Source organism: Mchenga conophoros, linkage group LG16 (genome assembly GCF_057382185.1).
Source record: "Mchenga conophoros isolate Kocher_MC1m ecotype Shallow Benthic linkage group LG16, M_conophoros_male_GT1.1, whole genome shotgun sequence".
NCBI lineage: Eukaryota > Metazoa > Chordata > Actinopteri > Cichliformes > Cichlidae > Mchenga > Mchenga conophoros.
Window position 1 is genome coordinate 12,483,437 of NC_140541.1, and position 19,785 is coordinate 12,503,221.

Here is a 19,785-nt window from a genome sequence, read left to right on the forward strand (position 1 = left end):
AATTGTTGTCTAAAGGCAAAGAAAGATGCCCAACGGATTTACTTTACCAAATTGACCATCCCAGCCTTGCCGTAATGGTCCATTTGATTCACCTTCTATTGTTTATTTTATTTTCACTTACTGAATACGGGACAGACTTGACTGGGGGAAAGAAGGGGAGAAAGAAAGAGGGAAAGAGAAACAGCTGAGAAGAGGGACGGGGGAGAAGGGCAAAAAACATAAACCAACAGAATGAGCAGAGAAAAAAAAAATGCATATATCGATCACCTGGATCACCTGCTGAGAAAGAAAAAAGAAAACAAGCAGAACAGAACAAGAGTAATAGAATAAACAACATCACAATGATATATGGGAATATGACAGTAAATACTAAATGTTAAACATTATTGTGCAGCACATAAGATCAACAGAACACAGTGTGCTTTGAGGTAGGAGCCAAAAAGGGTGTAGTTTGTGGGTGTGATCACCCGTGTGTACACCTGTGAGCATGGACGCGCTTGTTTTTTTTTAAAAAAAGGTTCCTTCATGTAATGATCTGCTAGAGGGTGTGGGGGGGCCACAGCCCCGTCCTCCAGGGCATGAAGCAGGTATGGAGGAGATCAAAACTCCAGACATCCAGAGGCCCCCAGAACACAAGAGACCAAGGAAGACCAACAGAGGGGCAGCCGCGCCACTGTCCCAGAAAGAGCTGAGGAGAGTCTCAGATGAGGGCTCACTCAGCAGCCGCGGAGCAGAAGCCAGGGGGGAGTTGCAGTGACGCGCCCGTGAGCTCCGCCGGCAGCCAGCCGTGCCTGAGTGACCGAGACCCAGGCCGAGAGGCCGGGGGCACCCAACCTCCGAAGTGGCCCCAGCGAGCCCCAGGCTCCAGGCCCCGATAAGCGGCCGCTAAGGAGTGAGCCGGTGTGTACCTGGATGCCCATCCCCGGACACAAAGAACCACCAACGCACCGACACCTGAGGGAGTCCGCCACTGGCAGGGGAAGTGGTGGTAGGGGGAGATAGGCCTCCAAACCTTGGAGGGCCTGAGATGTCCCCAGAGAGGTGGCGCCTGACACCCAACCTGACATATAGACACAGACCATACAGGCATACACATATACAAACATCCATTCCCACCCTCATGCTCTCATATGCAATTACTCCACACTCAACCAAAGTGGAGACAGACATAAAGAGACGCTGTACACACGATCACACTCCCCAAGCGTACTCTACGAACCGGGTCTAGGTACCCTTGCCCCTGGAGGGGGGAACTGCACCCAGACCCAGGTGGTGTTACCCTTTTCCCTGCGGTGGGGGGAGGCAGACCGCCCCGACTCCGCAGCAGCAGGGAGGCCCCACACCCCAGACCGCAGTCGGACGGCCAACTCCTCCTCCTAGCCCCCCCGCTCCAGCAGGCCGCAGAGAATGGGGGGTTATTATTGCAGTTTTTTGACAACTCTGAGTGGATTTACACAGTACAGGTCAAAATGACCCGCAACAGAGCTGGCTCTATCACCACGTTTGAACTTGTTTAATGCACAATACATTTGTAACTGTCATTGTTTTCAGTTTTTTCTTAAAAAAACCGTTTAATTACATGAAATGCAATTTTGCTTATTTTGATCTTATCATACACTTGAAGATTCCGAAATCAGCACTCCTTTTGTTTAGATCATTTTCACAGCAAAGTTCACTGCGGATGTGCCACAATTTAAATCCCATTCTTCAAGTCTCTATCCTGTTTCTGCTGGTGTGCCCCAGGGTTCAGTATTAGGGCCCCTTTTATTCATTCTTTATATGCTTCCTCTTGGTCATATATTCTGAAAATATAATATAAATTTTCACTGTTATGCCGATGACACCCAGCTCTACATTTCTTCTAAACCCAATTCATCCCTCCCACCTCCCTCCCTCTCAGACTATCTTATTGAGATTAGATCCTGGTTCTCCTCCAATTTCCTCAAACTTAACAGTAATAAAACTGAAGCTTTACTTGTTTGTACACCATCTATCTTAACCAAATCCCACAGTTTTTCCATTAACATTGAAAATTCTCCTACCCTTCCCTCCCCTCAGGCTAAGAGTTTGGGTGTCATACTTGATAATACTCTTTCATTCCAGTCTCACATTAATTACATAACACGGTCTGCTTACTTCCACTTACGTAATATTAACAGACTCCGTCCCTTCCTTACTCCCCATGCTGCTGCCATCCTTGTCCATAGTCTTATTACGTCCCGTATTGATTACTGCAATTCCCTCCTATTTGGTCTCCCTGAAAGGTCCCTTCATAAACTCCAACTTCTTCATAATTCTGCAGCTTGGGTCATAACTCGTACTCTGTTAAGAGCTCATATTACCCCAGTTCTTCAGCAACTTCACTGGTTGCCCATAGAAGCCAGGATAAATTTTAAGATCTTACTTCTTACATACAAGTGTATCCATAAATCTGCTCCTTTATATTTGTGTGACCTGCTCCATATCACCACTGTTTCCCGCCCTCTCAGATCATCATCTGCTCTTCATCTTACTGTTCCGTCCTCACACCTTATTACTATGGGGAACAGAGCTTTCAGTCGCTCTGCTCCTCGGCTCTGGAACTCTCTTCCTCCAGCCATAAGAAATATTGACTCCCTCTCCGTATTTAAGTCACAGCTCAAAACACATCTGTTTAAACTGGTTCATTCGCTTTAGTGCTGATTTTATCTGTTGTCAAGTTCTGCTTTGCAATTTTAACTTATTTTATGTATTTTATGACTATTGTTCCTTTTATTCATTTTGTTCTTTGTAAGGTGACCTTGGGTTTCTGAAAGGCGCCCTCAAATAAAATGCATTATTATTATAATAATAATAATTATTAATATTATTAATATTAATAATAATAACAATATTTTTAAACTTACTATTGACTCAAATTTTACTAAGAAAATGAAATACACAAAAACACAATTCATTCATCCACGTATAATAATAATTCATTAATAATTCATTCATTGTCTTTTTCTCCTTTGTACTTTTGTTTTAATCCATCCATTTATTTATTTATTTTTGGCTCTGTGCAAATTTTAGGAAGTCCCATGGCCTGTAGGGAGTTTACTCGTAACTTTTTTTTAATGAATTTGCATTATTTCTAAAAGCATACATATATTTACTACATTTACTACAGAGTCCTCTCCCCACTCCCCTACCTCCCTCGCTTCCCCCCCTTCCTGACACCATGACACCCCCCTCCTCCAATCCCTCTCTCAGCAGCAAGACATCTCCCCCCCTCCCCTCCTCCCCAACATCTCCCAGTGTCACAGTGGATCAGGTCAGGAGACAACTGAGGAAGCTTCGCCCCAGAAAGGCAGCAGGCCCAGACAAGGTGTGTCCTAGGATGCTAAAGGCATGTGCTGCTGAACTTGGGGAGCCGCTACAACGAGTCTTCAATCTCAGTCTGCGACTGGGGAGAGTGCCCGCCCTATGGAAGTCCCCAAAAGGAACCGGCCCAATGAGCTGAATGACTTCCGACCGGTAGCACTGACGTCACATCTTATGAAGACTCTAGAGCGGCTCTTCCTCAACCTCCTCCGACCACAGGTACAACATGCCCAGGACCCACTACAGTTCGCCTACAAGGCGGGTGTCGGAGTGGAGGATGCCATCCTGTACCTCCTGCATAGAGCCCACTCACACCTGGATGGGGGAAAAGGCATGGTCAGGATCCTGTTTCTTGACTTCTCCAGTGCCTTTAATACCATCTGGCCCTGTATGCTTCAGGAAAAACTGAACAGGATGGAGGTGGACCCCTGCCTGGTGGCTTGGATCTCCGACTACCTCACCGACAGACCACAGTACGTCAGGCTGAAGGACATCACGTCTGACACAGTGGTCAGCAGCACAGGAGCACCACAGGGAACTGTGCTGTCCCCTCTTCTCTTCACCCTGTACACCTCTGACTTCTGCTACAACTCTGAATTATGTCACATTCAGAAGTTTGCAGATGACACGGCCATCATGGGGTGTATCTGGGATGATCAGGAAGAGGAGTACAGAAGTCTGGTGAGGAACTTTGTCGCATGGAGTCGCACAAACCACCTGCAACTCAACACCTCAAAGACCAAGGAACTGGTTGTGGATTTCGGGAGGTCCAGACCAGGTCCACTGCCAGTTCAGATAGAGGGGGAGGAGGTGGAGCTGGTCAACACATACAAGTACCTCGGGCTGTGGGTGGACAACAAACTGGACTGGTCATGCAACACAGAGCACCTGTATAAAAAAGGCCAAAGCCGACTGTACTTCCTCAGGAGGCTGAGGTCTTTTAACATCTGCAGGAAGCTCCTGAGGATGTTTTACCAGTCAGTGGTCGCAGGAGTCCTTTTCTATGCTGTGGTGTGCTGGGGGAGCAGCACAGCAAAGAAGGACTCATGCAGGCTAGAGAAACTGATCAGGAAGGCTGGCTCTGTGGTCGGCATGAAGCTGGACACTCTGGTGAAAGTGGCAGAGAAAAGGACACTAAAGAAACTGATGGACATTATGAACAATGCCGGGCATCCTCTGCACACGGTCGTAAACAATCAGAGGAGCCTATTCAGCGACAGGCTGCTTCTCCCAAAGTCAAAAACCAACAGACTTAAAAACTCCTTTGTCCCACACAACATCAGACTGTTTAACTCCTCACTGGAGGGGAGAGGGAGGAGAAACAGGGGGACAAGGGAGGGCGGGAACAACTGAGCTGTAGGTGCTTTTCTACACTATGCAATATTTGCAATATTTGTTTTTTGTCTCTTTCTTATATTTGACTGTGCAATAATCACTGTGCAATATACTCACTCAAATGAGCAATCCTATTTATCCATATTGTATATTCTGTATCTATATATGTGTATATATGGTGTATTTATGCTTATATCCTTACTCTCATTCCCCTTAATGTATCTGTAACATGCAACTTCTGTCGGTGCTTTGTTACTGGAAACTGAATTTCCCGGAGGAACCCACCCGAGGGATTAATAAAGTTTCATCTAATCTAATCTAATCTAATCATATATACGTATATTGTTAAATATCCCAATTCTTTGATCTTTGGGCTGAAGGAAGAACAACACTCGGTGTTTATGCTCAATGACAATCACTTTAACCAACACAATTGTCATTATTCCATACAAACACTTTGAGCATTACATCCGGACGGTAGTTTTGCACAGGAGGGTGTCCGGCAAAATCTCGAAGTGTCTGACTGTTTCTCACATTCTTATAGCTTCAGACCCCCTCCAAGCATTCACATTCTTTCTCTCTCTCAATGAGTCTAAGTTAGGACCTTGGCTTCCTGTGCAGTATGTTTTGTTCTTTCTAATCAGACAAATAAGGCCATGATTCTCTGCAAACAGTATTTCTTATAAATCAGCAGTATAATGCATCATAAAACAGAAAATGTACTTGGGGATTTTCATAGCTCAGCATCCAACATCAAAATCCACCGGGGCAGTTCCTTCAGCACACATTGACACACAGAAATTAACAATAGGTGCCTGCTGGTCCCTCTCTAGTCTAAACAACAGTGTTTCAGTAGCTTTCCACTAGAAGATGGTCCCCTGTTATCTACTTTCTCCCAGGCAAGCGTGAGCGAGAGTCTACAGCATTCTACCCCCCAAGGACACATAGTCTAATGCCTTTATTTCAGGGCCGTGTCCACTTAATACTACACTACATGGTTATATGCCATTTTAGTTAATATAAAGCATAGAATTGAGGCACTTCAAATAATTTAATCCCAACAATATATACAAAAAAACTTCAATTTTAAAGTGTTTATTTATCGGATAAAATAAGTTATTACTGTTCTGTCACCGTTATTATTGTCAGGGGTGTCCAAATCCACAAGCTAAGAAGTACAGAACAGAAACCAAAACACTAGTAGCCACGAACCAAGAAGAAAGCAGACAAATAAACAATAATGCAAAATCAAAACACTGGGCCACAGGCCCAGGACTGTAACAAATGCAGTCCAATACAGCATCAGCAGTAACTCTCTGATCACGCAGTGTGAATTGTGTTCTTGTAACGTATCAGTGATCCTGTATTCTTTCTTTTAAAATCATTAAAATTCCTCATTGTGTGGCAGTATACCCGATGAAAACAGTGCCTGTATTCTTAAAGCATCTGAAGACTGGGTTAGGTTAGATTTGTTAGTACTTCTGACTACTTATTTTGGCCTAAGAATAGAGTCATTTATTTTAATATTATAACAGCTCCTAGGGAAGCAATTTAATCAGTCAGCGGCTCCTTGGCATTGTGATGTTTTAGAAAAAATCCAACACTAAATTATTTTCCTGAAAATACCTGTTACATTAAATGATGTGTATTTGTGGAGAATGCTGTGCTGGTGGCTGTATGAATGTGGTGGACAGGCGAGGGACTACAAAGCACTACAGACCGAAGGAGTCGGTGGGAATGTGACCATGACATAGCAGGAAGTGTTTTAATCTCCAAAACATGTCTGTAATATTTGATATGCAGGATAAGCTCCAGCTATATCCTCAATCTTTAATGTTCACTATGCACTGCTTCAGTGGGAAACAGGTGCGCACAGTGTGGTGTTTTGTCAGCAGAGCAGCAGAGGCCCAACATGAGTTTGGTAACAAAGCCTTCAAAAGTCAAAGAATGCTGACAAAGGGACCAGACAAAGAACGATTCAGAAGACCCCTATGAGAAGACCACCAAGGGAACAGTTCACCCTGCCTGGGATAGGGTTACTGGGGCTCCGCCCTGGAGGCAGGCCCAGGGAAGGTGCCTGAGGGCGAGCGTCTGGTGACCAGGCCTTAGTCCATGGGGCCTGGCCAGGTACAGCCCGAAAAAGGGACATGGGCCCATCTTCCTGCAGGCCTGCCACCCAAAGGAGGCACCGTAGGGGTCGGGTGCATTGTGAGCAGAGCGCAGCCAGGAGTGGAGGCCCTGGCTGATTGAGCCTCAGCAACCAAGACTGGCAACTGGAACATGGAATGTCACCTCTGGTGTGGAAGGAGCCTGAGTTAGTGCGTGAGGTTGAGAGGTACCGGCTAGATATAGTTGGGCTTACCTCAGTGCACGCCTCTGGAGCCAGCCTCCTGGAAAGGGGCTGGACTCTGCTGGAGGTTGCTCTACCTGGGGACTTTGTTGTCCTACTGAGAGACTTTAATGCTAATTTGGGCAACAACAGTGAGACCTGCAGGGGTTTGATAGCGAGGAACGACTTCCCGGATCTGAACCTGAGTGGTGTTTTTTGTTGTTGGACTTCTGTGCAAACCGCAGTTTGGCCATAACCAACACAATGTTTGAACATAAGAATGTCCATAAGTGCACATGGCACCAGGACGCTCTGGGCCACAGGTCGATGATCAATTTTGTAGTCATATCACTAGACCTGCGGCGAAATATTCTGGACACTCAAGCCTAAACATATAGTGAGGGTGTGCGGGGAAAGCCTAGCAGAGATCCCAGTCCTTGAGGTCTTCAGCGCACACCTCTGGAGCTTCAACAGCATTCTGAGGGAGATGTGTGTTTTGGACTTGGAGAAGGCATTAAACTGTGTCCCTTGGAGTGTCCTGTGGAGGGTGCTCCGGGAGAATGGGGTGTTTGGCCCATTAGATCCTCATACAACCGTTGCAAGAGCTTGGTCCACATAGCCGGTAATAAGTGGATTTGTTCCTGGTGGGTGATGGGCTCCACTAGGGCTGCCCTTTGTCACCGATTCTGTTCATAATTTTTATGGACAGAATTTCTAGGCGTAGCCAAGTCGGGGAAAGCTTTCACTTGGGTGGTCTCAGAATCTCATCTCTGCTTTTCGCAGATAATGTGGTTCTGTTGGCTTCATCAGGTGATGGCCTCCAGTCTGCACTGGAATAGTTTGCAGCCGAGTGTGAGGCCGTGGGAATGAGAATCAGCACCTCCAGACTCAAGGCTTTGGTCCTCTGCTGAAAAAGGGTGGAGTGCCCACTCCGGGTCAGGGATGAGTTCCTGCCCCGGTGGAGGAGTTTAAGTATCTCGGAGTCTTGTTCATGAATGACGGGAGAAGGGAGCGGGAGATTGACAGATGAATTGGTGCTGCAGTGATGCAGACGCTTAACCAGTCTGTTGTGGTAAAAAAGAGAGCTGAGTGTAAAAGCGAAGCTCTCAATTTTCCGGTGGATCTACGTCCTCGCCCTCACTTATGGTCACGAGCTGTGGGTGGTGAGCTAAAGAACGAGATTGCAGACACAAGCCGCAGAAATGAGCTTCCTCCGAAGGGTGGCTCGCCTCTCCTTTAGAGATAGGGTGAGAAGTTCAGCCATCCAGGAGGGGCTCAGAGTAGAGCCGCTGCTCCTCCACATCGAAAGGAGATAGCTGAGGTGGATTGGGCATCTGATAAGGATGCCTCCTGAGCGAGGTGTTCTTGGCATGTCCCACTGGGAGGAGGCCCCGGGGCAGGCCCAGGACACACTGGAGAGATATATGATCTGATGACTCATCGTCTATCGCCTCTGTCAGTGCGCCCCAGGGTGGCTGTGGCTACAATGTAGCTTGCCATCACCAGTGTGTGAATGTGTGTGTGAATGGGTGGATGACTGGATATGTAAAGCGCTTTGGGGTCCTTAGGGACTAGTAAAGAGCTATATACAGTGGGGCAAAAAAGTATTTAGTCAGCCACTGATTGTGCAAGTTCCCCCACCTAAAATGATGACAGAGGTCAGTAATTTGCACCAGAGGTACACTTCAACTGTGAGAGACAGAATGTGAAAAAAAAAAATCCATGAATCCACATGGTAGGATTTGTAAAGAATTTATTCGTAAATCAGGGTGGAAAATAAGTATTTAGTCAATAACAAAAATACAACTCAATACTTTGTAACATAACCTTTGTTGGCAATAACAGAGGTCAAATGTTTACTATAGGTCTTTACCAGGTTTGCACACACAGTAGCTGGTATTTTGGCCCATTCCTCCATGCAGATCTTCTCGAGAGCAGTGATGTTTTGGGGCTGTCGCCGAGCAACACGGACTTTCAACTCCCGCCACAGATTTTCTATGGGGTTGAGGTCTGGAGACTGGCTAGGCCACTCCAGGACTTTCAAATGCTTCTTACGGAGCCACTCCTTTGTTGCCCGGGTGGTGTGTTTTGTATCATTGTCATGTTGGAAGACCCAGCCTCGTTTCATCTTCAAAGTTCTCACTGATGGAAGGAGGTTTTGGCTCAAAATCTCACGATACATGGCCCCATTCATTCTGTCCTTAACACGGATCAGTCGTCCTGTCCCCTTGGCAGAAAAACAGCCCCATAGCATGATGTTTCCACCCCCATGCTTCACAGTAGGTATGGTGTTCTTGGGATGCAACTCAGTATTCTTTTTACTCCAAACACGACGAGTTGAGTTTATACCAAAAAGTTCTACTTTGGTTTCATCTGACCACATGACATTCTCCCAATCCTCTGCTGTATCATCCATGTGCTCTCTGGCAAACTTCAGATGGGCCTGGACATGCACTGGCTTCAGCAGCGGAACACGTCTGGCACTGCGGGATTTGATTCCCTGCCGTTGTAGTGTGTTACTGATGGTGACCTTTGTTACTTTGGTCCCAGCTCTCTGCAGGTCATTCACCAGGTCCCCCCGTGTGGTTCTGGGAGCTTTGCTCACCGTTCTCATGATCATTTTGACCCCACGGGATGAGATCTTGCGTGGAGCCCCAGATCGAGGGAGATTATCAGTGGTCTTGTATGTCTTCCATTTTCTGATGATTGCTCCCACAGTTGATTTTTTCACACCAAGCTGCTTGCCTATTGTAGATTCACTCTTCCCAGTCTGGTGCAGGTCTACAATACTTTTCCTGGTGTCCTTCGAAAGCTCTTTGGTCTTGGCCATGGCGGAGTTTGGAGTCTGACTGTTTGAGGCTGTGGACAGGTGTCTTTTATACAGATGATGGGTTCAAACAGGTGCCATTCAGGGCTGTGCAGAGAGGTTTAAAGGGACGGGTGCTCAAAGTTAAAAAGGGGCACATTGAACCAGGCTGAATAACAACAACACACATTCATCAAGAATCTAATATGGGCAACAAGGCAAAGCAAACGTAGCCGATGCTTTACCTGATGGGTACAATGTTGCTGTTGAGGGGTTGCTGTGGATAGTGCTGGAGGGCAGGGCTGTGTTGATCTGAGACTGAAAACATTAAAAAGTCCATAGGAGAGATGGTAGCTGATTAAACAAGTGTCATGAAATAATAACAAAATGCAAAGATTGGTGACAGCACTTGGAACCATAAGGCAACAAAAAACTGTGAGAAATAATTTAGGCTCTGCCTGTGACTCACTCTTTGCTTCTCTTCTTCCTTCCATCCCATCATTTCATATATCACTCTCCACTTGCTGTCTATCTGAGAACAAGGCACAACTTGCTATTGCAATAAACTATAATCTAATTATCCACACCTAACAACTCTTGCACTTAATCTATAATAAAGTGATGACAGAAAAATGTTATAGCACTGCCTTTAGTAGCCTCACACAGCTCCTACTGTTTCCTCCTCATGTCCTTACCAGGCATGTCTGGACAATATTATATCATGAGTAATATTTTTTTTAAAAATCCATCTAAATAAAACACACACATGCACGCACACACAATGACATTTTAGACCTTCTTCAGAATACTGTATATACTATGGGCATCACTGTGCTGATCCAGAATCCTTACATTATTATTTATTACTAGAGCTACAATAATAAAGCAATGAGGGGGAAGTAATAAATATGAAATAATGTCATTATGATGATTCCATTTGTTTCACTATCCACTCTGTGCAGGGGCAAAGCTTATTACATTTTTAAACTGTAGAGATACAATAATTTTACTGCTGTAAAATCCAAATTTTGTCTTATTTAAAATATAAATCTAATATAATCTGCTTCTTAATGTATGTTCTTTAAAATACAGCGTGTGTTTTTAATATATTATAATTATAATAATGCATAATTATGTGGACATGCATATTAGATCGTTTTTTAGTGAAATATAATCCCTCCAGAAAGGCAGGAAAAGCCCGGAAACTTACTTTAAAACTAAATATGTTTCTAAATACTTTAAAACTAAATATGTTCCCTAAAACGGTGACAGAGCTACAGATCCATGACAGCCTTACACAGGTAGCCAGCAGCTATGACCAGCACTACTTGTGCAGTTAATAAAAGGACAGGTAATGTTTGTCGCGCTGTTGCACACACAGCACACTCGTTTGTTTCAGTTCGTCAGTTGCAACAAGACAGCTTACCAACGTGTACGTAATAAGCTAATACTCCTGGGTGCTATACACTACAGTGTACGCTGTACACCTACTAAATGATTTTGTCGCATCAGTCTGTGTCTCTGAGTTAACTTGTGTTTCTCCTACAGCTCCGGACCGGAAAAAATGCGCGTGCACTTTGTGAGCTCGTTCCCGGCTCGTAACCAGCGCGTTCTGCCGTCAAGGGCGATCATTGGTGATCATGTGACTGATGCAAGCCAGATCCTTTTATTTAGCAAAACTGTGATTAATAGTTAAATATTATTGTTGAGGGGCACAGACAAGACTCCTCACGCACACACACATTAAAGAAAAATTTTTTTTTTTTTTTTTAAAAAGTTGCCTCAACAAAATGGCACTTTGGGCACCCATCAGGAAAGGGGCGGGTGCTCAAGCCCCTCTAGCCCCCCTCTGCACGTGCCTGGTGCCATTCATACAGGTAACGAGTGGGGGACAGAAAAGCTTCATACAGAAGACGTTACAGGTCTGTGAGGGCCAGAGATTTTCCTTGTTTGAGGTGACCAAATACTTATTTTCCACCCTAATTTACGAATAAATTCTTTACAAATCCTACCATGTGGATTTGTAACCAATACGTCTACTCACCAAAGAATGAGTGAAGCAATATGGATAACAGCAGAGAACAATTTATTTAGGGTCTGATGGCAATTTACCATCGGTGTCCAGCACTTTAAAGGATTGGATGGACTGGAGCACATCTGTCCTTAACATACCCTCTTAAACATCAGCTTGACACTGATACATCAAAGGAAACTTAACAGACTCTAAGTGCAAATGTTTCAACCTGAACAACTTAAAACTTCTCTGGGATACAATGTAAATGAAGACAAGAAGAAGAAAAATATTTCCATCAATAATCACTTCTCCTAACCAGGAGACAAGTGAATATATTATGTAAAGAGTCCTTTTTCTCAGTCCTGGGGTTGTAACACCACAACCTCCTCAGTCCGTAATCAGAGAGTGTCTATTTGACAATAACCAAAATGTCTTTGGATAGTCTTTGTGAATGCAAAAAGAAAAGAAAAAAAACAATTATGTTAGCTGGGCAGCAAAGTAAAGAGAGTGTATGGCACTGAGTGCGGGCGTGTGTGTGAGTACTTCGGTCCAAATAATCAAGGTCCGGATGGATGAAGGGATGGCAGCCGCTTGTCCTTTTAATGGCACCAGCGAGATAGCACAGCAGTAAGGCGTCTGGCAGGAGAACGAACAATAGTCTTTTTTAAGGCTACTGCAGAAGGAGATATTCCCCGCTAGCTCACCCAAGCTTGCTCTCTGGCACAGCTACAATCCACGTGAGCTCATAGCCCCTACAGTGACATACGAACTTGGCTACCAACGTCCGCTTAGCATGGCGGCTAATTGTCGAGCTTGCTAGCTTAGCCTCGATTAGCGATTAGCACCTTAATAACCATTACTACACATCACATCATAGCTAACACAAGGAATAGTATGATATACATACGAAACAGATTTTTACCTGGCAGGAGAACGAACAATAGTCTTTTTTAAGGCTACTGCAGAAGGAGATATTCCCCGCTAGCTCACCCAAGCTTGCTCTCTGGCACAGCTACAAGCCACGTGAGCTCATAGCCCACATGTACTACCACAGTCGACTGTCGTAAAGCAGCCGCAAACCAATAGCAAGTAAAAAAAACAACTCAAAATCATTGAAGAACATTTTATAACACCCAATATAGATATATACATATATACTGAATATCACACAATATCAGATAACCAAATTAACACTGGGTTACAAATTCATGGATTTTTTTTTTCACATTCTGTCTCTCACAGTTGAAGTGTACCTCTGGTGCAAATTACTGACCTCTGTCATCATTTTAAGTGGGGGAACTTGCACAATCGGTGGCTGACTAAATACTTTTTTGCCCCACTGTAAATACAGGCCATTTTACCATCGTCATCAGTGTTTTCCATGAAAGAATTTAAAATTTCAGTTTGATTGATTACTTTACGTCACTTCATTTTAAATGAGCTTTGGCACAGAAGAGATGGTGGTGTTTCTGGATCATGTTCACGTATGGCTTCTTCTCTGCACGGTAGAGCTTCAGCCTGTATTTGTGGGTGGTACAGTGAAATGTGTTCACAGCCGGTGATTTTCATGTGACAGTGAATTTCATGACAGAATCACATCTGTTTTCACTTCAGTTCACAGACATCCAATACTGATTGTCAGACTTGTCCCCTGCACACACAGATTTCTCCACATTCAATTTTATGTTGAGGAATATTATTCTGAATTGTTCCATAATTTGTACAGGCAGGTTTTTGCAGATTGGTAAACCTCCGTCCACCTTTGCTTCTGAGAAGCTCTGCTCCTCTGAAACGCTCGTTTTACACTCCAGTCATGTTACTGATCTGATGCTGTTTAACCTAACCTTCTTTTTAGCACTACCTACTTTTCCTGGCTTTTGTTGCCCCGTCTCAACTATTTTTAAACCAGGTGCTGCCATCAAAGTCAAAATGAGCTTTTATTTTTCTTAAAATTGCACACTGACTCAGCTTAAACATTTGATATGTCATATATGTTCTCTTGTTTGCAAATCATTGGATTCTGGTTTTATTTACAAATGACACAGTGTCCTTTTTGGAACTGCAGTTTTATTCTTCCTGGGCACATTGGGCATTGGACTAGCTTTTAATGATTTTTTCCCCACATTTTTCTTAACTATTACACCGCTGTTTTCACTCCGTTGGGCTGTAGCTCTGCTCTGAGTCGACATAATGACACACGACACCAGAATAAATCAGGTTAAGGCGAGTAAAAGATTTATTTCACATTTTGTTAAATATCACCAGCTTTGTATGAGGAATCAAAGACATCAAAGAGCAGGTCACAGGAATAGTTAAGAAGGCTCATATGCACAGAGGGACAAAGGAAGGGGGGGTATCTCCAGAAAAACCCCATAATGAATAACGCTGCATCACGTCTGCTGATGGTTTGTTGTGAGTGCTGTAGTTTTTTGTTGTTGTTTTTCTACAGGGTGGATGGAATTTGCTGGCTTTGTTTGTTCAGCCAACCATAAACTCAAACACTTTTAGTGATGGTTCAAAAAGTGACATTATTATTCAATCATTACTTCTAGAACTGCACATAAAACCTGCACTGGGACTGAGGGTCAGACGGGAGAGGGACACCACAACGAGGGAAGAAGCGCTGCAGGGACAACACGAAGCACACACGGACACAGAGATAAGCAGAGGGATCACCTCAACAGTCTGAGCTCTGATGCTGTGTTTTTACACCCGGCTTTACCTGAGTCAAGTTTGCAGTGAGGACATAACTCAGGTAAGGGGAACTTTTAAAATGAAAGGTTTTCGGATACACTTGAACACAATGCTGACCCCTGTTAATGAGCGCAGATGATGCCTTGAACCGATGACCTGGTCCATCTGACCTCTCACCTCCGGAGCAGGCGGGGGAGGGAAAGAGGGATGAGGGCTGAGAGTGTCCGAGTCACAGGCACTTGCGATAAAATGACAAAAACGTTACAATTTCCATTAAGGCACAACAGATAAACTACACTCACAAACATCTTTGGGACAAGAACAGCATGATTCTTGTAGTGGGCATAAAGAGCTGCACACAGAGGACTGTGCAGCAGGTTGGCTTTCACATCTACACCCCCGACAAATGATTTTACCCGGACAAATGATTGCTGATGACACTGCTTGCTGAGCAGCCAGTACTTAAACCTTTGTTGCAGCGAGTCAGTTTTTCAGCAAGAATGTCATTTCTTTAAAGTTTCTCTAAAAGACAGTTTCCTTTTTCCTAAACAAATCAAAACAGTTGTTACAAGGACGCCTTAGAGCTGGTGGGATCGTGTTTATCTGAAGTGAGAATGTGAAAAGGTAAAAATACACAAGTGAAAAATGTGATTACCTTAGCAAAACCACCATGCATGTGTTATCTAGTGTGAGGAAAATACATTCAAATGCTTCCGTCATACTGACCGATAGATTACCACACTAGCAGCTGGACACCACTACATTTCCATTAAAAGAATAAGGCTGACTCTTCTCATTCTTAGGATGAGTTTTTCTTTTTGTCTGTCAACAAATCCCACAAATTCTAACAGTGAACTGGTCTGTCTTACCACTTCCTGGCTTATGTACGTGAGCCTAGAGTTCCTGTTGAAGAGAAACTACAGGAAAAAACTAGATTGTTTGAGAAGTCACAAAAAGCTAAGCTGCATTCACCTTCTAGCCCCACTTCTGAGCTCTTATTAATAAAACGTGCACACTTTTATCTATGGATATGAAAAATTTGGTATACTTGAAGATTAAAAATATAGAAAACATAACTATTTGTTGAACATCTGTACCTGCTCTGTGTTCAGTCTGGATAAACTTTAACTCTTTACTCCATAAAGAGACACTGACGACATCCCCTTTGTAGCCTTGATGATGAGTTTTGACACCTCAGCATATATCAATAAAGTTGTGGTTTGAAGACAATCAGAACAGTTTCTGGGTTTTTCTAAGTCTAGTTGCACAGGGAGAGACCACCCGCACTAACTTATGATGCACACCAGTCGTTTTGTTCTATAAGCCTGAAGCATTCAAGGTCACTCCTGGTCGATTTATACAAGCAGGTAAAGAGTTAAAACAACAAGTAACTATAACTGAGAAGTGTTTAATAATTATTTATAATAATCATTATTGTCACCATTAGTTTATGGATTACCAATTAAATTTATGGGTTCAGTACTTAGACTGGCACCGTCTTAATTTTTGGTGGCCATATTTGGTAGCCCGTGTTTGCTGATACCTAAGACTTACTATAGTTTAAACAGAGGATTTATATGAAAGCAGTCACCATGAAGGAGACAATTAGCTACAAAGACTGCCCCAGGCTTTAAAGATGCCTTTTCAGGTGGAAACCTAGACATCTTAACATAGGAGTCTGTGAGGAATTACCTGCTTTTGGAGCCAGCCTTCAACTGCACAGATCGCTCATTGGGAATAATACACATTTGGTGCCCTAATATGACATTATTAGGCTACATATTAGGATTCATATTAGGGCACATAATTTGGGCTTTGGGATGTAAATAAAATTTAAATTTAAGAGAAACAACAAAACCCATTTCACGCGGTACCAACTCACTTTAGGGTTGCGACTCACATCTGGCTTTAGCTACAAAGACAATGCTAAAATTCACTATTCATTTGTGTTTTCATGGGATTTGCTGACAGAAAAAGCCCCACTTGTCCTTGAACCTCCTCTCTGATTTTCTATGTGGACAGTGTCACTATACTGACTCTTTTCTCTTCTGAAGTCACTGGATTTCGTCAAACAGCTACGGCTGCTTGGCCAGAATAAATTGGCACCTAAAATAGGCAGCGGTAATTAGACACACAGTGGAAACTCATGCACACGCGCTCGCAACTTTGTACAGAAACTTTGATGACCACACGCTCACGAACGCATGCTCACCGAAGCATGCGACACAGACGAGGCTCATACACACAGTAAGCATGGCGACTTTTATAAACTCACATATAATCGACACAGTGGATTTCATTGGCATTGTATGGGATAGTAATAGTGACAGAGAAGGTTTCCCCTTACGAACTGATTCTGATCTTTTTTCCTTCATTGGTTTCACAATCTGAGTCTGCATGTTTTAAACTGAAGTTAGGCTTTCGTCCCTCCTCTCAAACACCTTTCAGTCAGCCCTTCTCACCTGCTTCATTCTCTCTTTCGTTTGTGGACAGAGTAACAGTGTGTTAGTGTTTTTGCATGAGCTGAGCAGTCCTTCTCACATCACGGTGTTTCTCAAAAAACAATGTATACCCTATGTAGGTCACTACTCTGTAGTTTGGGCCCATAAAGCACTAGAAGTACACAAGTGTCTATTGAGACGTGTTCCCTTGAGATGTGGAGGAGTGAGACGACAGGGTGGTTTAACTCCGGGGGATGATGCCCTTCTTGTAGGCCACCAAGCCAGCTGCGGCGGCAGCAGACAGGAATGTGGAGACTCCTAAGAATTTGAGGAAACCATCAACCGAAGGCAGGTTTCTCTCCCAGAAGGTGGTAACAAACGGGAGTGCCCGGATTTCCTGCAGGACGGAGGGAATGATGATATCAGATATCTGCCTTTTTCATGTGCATGATATTAACTAGATACTTGATAGATGATTTGGCAATATACAACTTATGTAATCTTGGGTCCAAAATGTGTAAACAATGCATAGGTGTCTTAAACCTGCATTTTTTTACATGACCAGCAGGGGGCAACTCTTCTGCTTGAAAATGATTGTATAGAAAGCGAGGGAGAAAATGACCTCTCTTGGTTTACAACCCCAAGAAACATTATGGTCTTGCCTGGTAGTTTTTTTCTCATTTATTACAAGATGATCTTTTTCACAGTGTCATTTATGGTAAAAAGTGTTTTGGATTCATGACGAGAGACTTCAGAGTGTTTCTCCACTGATTGTTCATTTTTTTAATCAAAGGCCAACTTGTAATTTGGTGCATAAGGACTTCTCTTACATCGTTCTCAGGCTCAGGTTGCCAGATCTGATTAGGTTGGAGTTTACCCATCGCACACATGACCTGCGAAAAGACATTCGTGGTGTCAGTCAAAGACTTCAAAAGGATCAAAATACAGTCTAACAGTCTAAATTTTAAACATGATACACATTTTTGAGTTTGGGTGATGTTAATAAGATAACTCTTTATTATCATTGCACAGTCATACATAGTACAATAGCACAATGAAATTGGGGAACTGTCCCACGTTGGCACTACATACAACACGACACGACACAGCAACTTAACTTAAGTAATAAAAAGAAGAATAAGTGTATGTTTATGTTTAATGCACTCAGATAATCTACTCAGGCTTGACTGGCCTTTACTGCAACTGACCTACTCTGCAGCAGAGCCAGAGCTAAGAAACATGGAGGAACATGAACACATGGGGGAGTATCTTAGGAAACCAAACCTAATGTTAATGCCTTGGAAGAAGGACATAAAGTGCAAGCAGCAGGCGAGTGTCTTAAAGAGAGATTTAGAAGACTGAGTGGGGAGGACCATTTTGATTCTATGGTTTGTTTCAGTCAGCTGTGCTCAGACATAAATGAGAGGGGAGAAAAGGCGAGGATGTCATGATTTGATATCAGCTGACCCCCAGCACTGCTGGCTGAGCATCCACAACACCAGGAGCAGGCTGAGGTGTGACTAATAGGTGTGCCAGCTGCATGATTTAAGTGGTTTCCACCTGGTATATATAAGTAACCTGCCTCTAAGGGTGTTTAAACTGGTAAGAACTGGTATTTGCTAACACGTAGCAGTGAAAAGCAGGTACTTAAATGCTCTCTGACCTCTCTGGCTGCTCTCTCTCCAGCTTGTACGGCCCCCTCCATGTAGCCACTCCATTCGGTGGCCGTCTCTGTGCCTGCAAAGTACAACTTGCCCACCGGCTCTCTCAGCACTCTGAAGAGCAAAAAAGAGAGAAACAGGAGAGGCTTCAGAGGTTAAACTGGTTTACAGGTTTTAAACACGTTTTATTTTTAATGTATGCACCAGCATTGTACTGATTCACTTCATTTAAGAATATTATCTCACCTGAATAAGTGCAATATGGCATTATATAACACAAAGTGAATTTCCTTTGGATTAATCTTCCCACCCCCACTGTGCTCAACGTAAAAGAACCAAAGAAAGGACTTTTTCTTTAACTCTATTTCTTGCAGGGCCACCCGGTATGTGAAACAGTTACTCTGTATAAAAAAGCACAATGTTAGGTTTCCAACTCCAGCTTACTTTTCATTGTGAGTGAGAACACATTTGCACATCTGGTGAGGACATTTAGACATGAAATATGGTTCACATGACGATTAACAAGGAGTTTCAGTTTTTCATATGGAGGTTAACAAAACTCTAATAGTGAACATATGCACCAGGATCTGTACAACAAGCAGCTTCGACTAATAAATGAAACCAGTTGCAATCTATCAGATACCTGCAAACAGCCACGGCACTGGATTGTGTTTTATAGATTTAATGGGCAAATCCTGGGGACACGTCCTGCTGTACTGAAAATGCATTCATTTGTTCACACTCCAATAAAACCCATGAAATGCAGCAACAACACCATTCAGTTAGGAACGCCTCCAACAGGACCGGTCAGTTTTTTTCTTTAAAAAAGATGAATTATGAGATCACAGTATTGCTTGTGTGGTAAACATAATTATCCAACACAAAGTGTTGTAATCTCAGTGAGTCCCCTCTGGAACTGTGCACAGACAGGCAGGGTCATTTTATGGAGTACGAGTGGTGCTGATTTGCAGAAATAAGTGCAAATCCTGCTGAAACATATTGTGGTGAGCTCAGGCGAAATAGGAGACAGAGACTGTTTCAACCTGCTGTTCCTGCGCTAGCCTCAACGCTAAACTACAGGAAGGACAGCCTTTTATTAGGAATGCCCTTTCACACACAGCAATAGTGAGAGGTGCTCAAAATCACAGTGCTCTGCCAGCCAC

The 19,785-nt window shown here is 43.6% G+C and overlaps 1 protein-coding gene across 1 annotated transcript in view; it reads right to left on the minus strand.

The window, feature by feature from the left end:
- Positions 1-14,039: 14,039 nt before the first annotated feature.
- LOC146556376 (amine oxidase [flavin-containing]-like) overlaps positions 14,040-19,785 on the minus strand; it is a 56,042-nt gene continuing 50,296 nt past the window's right edge. The window contains exons 14-16 of the mRNA XM_085249520.1: positions 18,625-18,736; positions 17,792-17,854; positions 14,040-17,358 (exon numbers count right to left, since the gene is read on the minus strand). Coding sequence (XP_085105646.1) covers positions 17,203-17,358; positions 17,792-17,854; positions 18,625-18,736 — 331 coding nt within the window. The 3' untranslated portion in view covers positions 14,040-17,202. The remainder of the gene's footprint in view (positions 17,359-17,791; positions 17,855-18,624; positions 18,737-19,785) is intronic.